This window comes from Buteo buteo, chromosome 20 (assembly GCF_964188355.1).
Source record: "Buteo buteo chromosome 20, bButBut1.hap1.1, whole genome shotgun sequence".
Lineage (NCBI taxonomy): Eukaryota > Metazoa > Chordata > Aves > Accipitriformes > Accipitridae > Buteo > Buteo buteo.
In genome coordinates this window covers 10,941,582-10,945,675 of record NC_134190.1, presented here as the reverse complement: position 1 = coordinate 10,945,675, position 4,094 = coordinate 10,941,582, and the positions used below count along the sequence as shown (strand labels likewise).

Sequence of the window (4,094 nt, the reverse complement as noted above, 5' to 3'; positions counted from 1 at the left end):
TAAGTGTTTCAAACATCCTGGCTTTCTTGATTCATGTATTCTCGCGGACAAATGACCCCTCATTTTGCTCAAGTTTTGTTAGCGCTAAAAGTAGAAGGGAGATGTGCTGTGTCACATATTCAGCAGGCAGCAACTCTTGCATCTGACCACCTTTACAGATCAGGTGTCAGATTAGGTTCCCAGTCGTGGGGTTTTTTTCTTTTTGCAAACCTACATGCCAAAAATCCTATTTCAGCTCCATCAGGAGGCAACTTCTCGCACAGGAACAATCGTGCTCCGGCTTCCTCCAGGTAAATTCAGGAGCTGACGCTGTACCTTCTCCTTTCTTCTTGCTCTGCTGCTGCTGCTGTTCCCTCTCTGCTCTCGGCGCACGTGGGCACGTACTCTCGGGGAGGAGAACACCACCCCCATGGCATGCAAGCTTCCCGACAGCTCCGGTGGCATGACAAAGCTCACTTCTGCATGCAGCAACACGATTACGGCGAAGGTGAGGGCGAGGTTGAGCGAATGTGTTTCAACACTTCTTTCTTGGTATTTATTACCGTGCCGTAGCATTCCTGCAATCTGGCCTGCTGCTGCTCCAGCTGCTTATGCAAGCTCCTGATGGAGCGCAACAGCAGAAGCCGTCGGTACATAGCTAGCTGGAGCCGGTACTTCTCCTTTTCCTCCTTTTTCTTATTTTCCAAGGTCTCCATTACTTTTGCGGTCTTTGTCCAAATCGCCAAGCCCAGACTAGAGGGGGCCGTGTTGCCCTTGGCTCCGCTCCCTGCCTGCTGCACGGGGCAGCCCCCGGGCTTGGTCCCCGTCAGGGCAGGGACAGCCCCACCAGGCACCCTCGGGACCTGCGGCACCTCCGAACTGGTGTCACCCTCGCAGCAGGGGCTTTCGGAGCACAGGGAGGCGATACCCACAGGCTGCAGGTTGTCGACAGCCGCGGAGTACGACGAGCCACCTAATGATGCATTTTCAGCTGTCGGGCGATGCTCAGCCAAGCCAGAGGCTGTCCTCTGTGTCTGGCCACCACTAACCATCTCTGGGCCAGTCAGGGCTTTTGCCTGGGCCACGGCCTTGCTGGAGAGGACGGACAGTCTTTCTGGCACCGCTGAGCTTCCCTTGTCTTCATTAAGGCTGGCTAACGAAGGGCTGGCGGAGCAACCAGGGGATGCCGTTACAGCATCGTGATTCGGAAACGGGTCTTCATCATCACTGTCATTTTGGCTCTCCTCTTCATCTCTTGGTATTACACCTACCGTCTCAGCCATTTATTGCATGAGCTACAGAAACTTTCTGTGGACAAAGTGGAAGCAAGAGGATTTCATTTCCACATACACACAGAGAGAAGCCCAGTGCAGAGTGACATTTGAAGAAAGAACCTCTCTTTATATTTAAGCAATGGACCTATTACTTTTCTAATAAAGCACAACCCTTGGGTCACTTCAGGCCATTTCTTGTGATTTGCATTAGGTGTTCTTCGAGACACAACATTAATCCAATAATAATTAAAATGATATACTGTACTATTAACATTCTCAAATCTTTAAAGGCAAGTGATCTATCCCCGCAGCACTGGCTGTGCTGACTAATTAAACAGAATACAGTTGTAAATGGGCATTGTAAGCACTTCTCCCATTTAAGAACACAGCTCTAACAAGTCCAGTTTGTAGAGATGGGCAGGTTATCAGGATTGATCAGCTTTAAAGGGAGGTGGATGTACCACAAACAGCAGGTTACATTTAAACGCCCTCTCCAAGATTAATCTGCCTGCTACCAGTTTGTTTACAAGGTTGCCTTTCCCCCTCCTATTAATCCTAACAGTAAAGCTATATTAGCGCCACGCTAGTCATAGACAGGAAAAAGAAACCAAACACTTACCGAGCTTACTGGGGGAAAGGAAAAGAGTTACAGTGCATTGTGTCTGTGTATCATGTTTTCTTGAGTGTGAGTCAGCACTATCTGGAACAGAAACATCCCCGTGCCAGAGCAGGAGCAGCAACAGCATTACGCTGTTCCACCCAGCAACAACAGAGTCAGTCCCAATCACAGAGGAGTGCAGGGCTGGCTTCTTCCCCCACAATGTCTATTCCTCCCTGGCATCCAGCTTTTGTGTCACCTTTGAGCACCAAAATGAAAACCAGGGTTGGATGACACTTCTTTTCCCACCTCAAAACCAAACATACCCGATTCACTCGTTCTACAGGGGGACAGTATGTATGGCCCTTCCTGCCCCTGCCAGTCAGCAAGGAGCTTACACAGCACCAAAAAGAGGGTGAGGCATTCTGGGCTCCAGTGTACACATTTTCCTTCAGAGAAAATAGGCTTAGATAAACTTTAGCTGCATGAACAAGCTAAACCCCCAAATGAAACAGGCATTCAGCACCAACCGAACGCTAACCATAAAGGCAGGCAGAAGCTGTAGATTTAAGTGTTTAATGTACAGCCACGTTTAATTATGCTGGCCTAATCTTTAAGGAGCAGCTCGACATCCAGCTAAGGTATCCCACAGAACAATAAACTTTATCTGCACCTTTGATGTTCAGAAAAGCTACCTTCAGCAGCATCTCGTGCTTGCAGTGCCAGGAACAAAATTCACAAATCATCTATCTGCATCTACTTCAGTCAACTTACCGTAGGGCTTCAGTTGCCCCAAGACTTTATCTGCTCCATTCTGCTAATATAAATAGAAGAAAGAACCAATCCAAAATACTATCTAGAGTCTTCCTGGAGCTGGAAAAGAATGAAGGTAGATCCTATCTCCACTTCTACATGTGCTGCAATACAGATAATAATTTCTTATTTTTCATTTGTACTGACTATCCTTCATTCCGATGAATCTGTTAGGATACACTTCCAACCTTGAACATATGAAGTCTGGTTAACATAAATTCAGATTTGTACCCTGAGGTCTAACTTAAATGTATTTTTTGGTGCAAGAGATACTTTGCACTGAACTGGTAAAATGAACTAAACCTGCTGTGTTTATGTGCCAGATCATGCTGCAGATTATATAAATAATACTAGGAAGAGATTAGTATCTAGTGAGTTAATAAACTCTGCAAGTTTATATCTTGGTGATTCCCATTTATCTGAATCACAAGTTACGGTAATTGAAGAATATGGAATTCAGATAACAGGGATTTTACTGTATTACACACTGAAAAGGTTCATTGTAATACAGCGTTATGAAGAGAATCTCTTAGTTTTGCCTGCTCTCCTCTCTAAAGCACTGCAGGCATTATCTTCCACTACAAAGAGGACAGCAGATGGGTGCGAGGTAGTACACGGTCTCCAGCTATGTCAATACTTTTCTATCAGCAATAGTATTCTGTTCCTCACTTCTACCTTTGTAGCAATCTGCTGCAAAAGAACTATTTTCTAATAATCTAACAGAGCATGAAAAAACAGAGGTGGGGTGGGTGTGGGTTTTTTTTTTTTGGGGGGGGGGGGAAGTTGTGGGTTGTTTTGTTGTTTGCTTTTGTTTTAAAAGCTCCCTGCAGCTTTAATTTTTTCAGCGAACTTTTACAGGCAGTGTTGTTTCAAGGTATGGGGAAGGGGACAAAAAAGTGGGTTTGCGTACCAAGTTAGTTTCATCAAAAATAATATTACATGTTTTATAGGTGTGGATCTGGATGGAATAAATAGCATCTGATACAATCAACAATAAAAGTACAAGCAATTAAAACTCATTGAGCTAGATGGCTTTTCATACAATACTATGACTTCAGCTGTAAACTATTAAGCTTAATAGCAAAAAGTAGTCAGTCCATTGGACATTTGGATTCAGCAAAATAGAAATAGCATAAAAGACACATGTTTATTATGGCTAAAATGCAAGTGCCATCTATAGCTAGGGCTGCGTGCATGTTTCTGTTATCACCCTCCCTTCCATTGTTCACAACTTCCTAAAATCTCACCTAGAGCATCAGATGGAAATTTTCCAGATTCAGTTTCTGCCTGAAGGTGAATATATACTGAACACTTCGGCCAAAAAGATTGAGACGCTTGAGTACAAAAGCAGGAACAAACCCAGTCTTATGGCTGGGGAGACTTATGGAAACCTTTCAGGAGAAAGGCCTCTTGTGTAACTGACAGACTGG

General features: G+C 44.8%; 1 protein-coding gene across 1 annotated transcript; it reads right to left on the bottom strand.

The window, feature by feature from the left end:
- Positions 1-476: 476 nt before the first annotated feature.
- Positions 477-1,262, bottom strand: LOC142042411 (uncharacterized). Its single transcript, XM_075052289.1, has one exon. It carries the CDS (start codon positions 1,260-1,262, stop codon positions 477-479), a length of 786 nt encoding a protein of 261 aa, XP_074908390.1.
- Between the last annotated feature and the right edge of the window lie 2,832 nt (positions 1,263-4,094).

Coding starts and splice junctions, on each gene's coding strand:
- LOC142042411 (XM_075052289.1), bottom strand. CDS start 1,262: ATGGCTGAGACGGTAGGTGTAATACCAAGAGATGAAGAGGAGAGCCAA.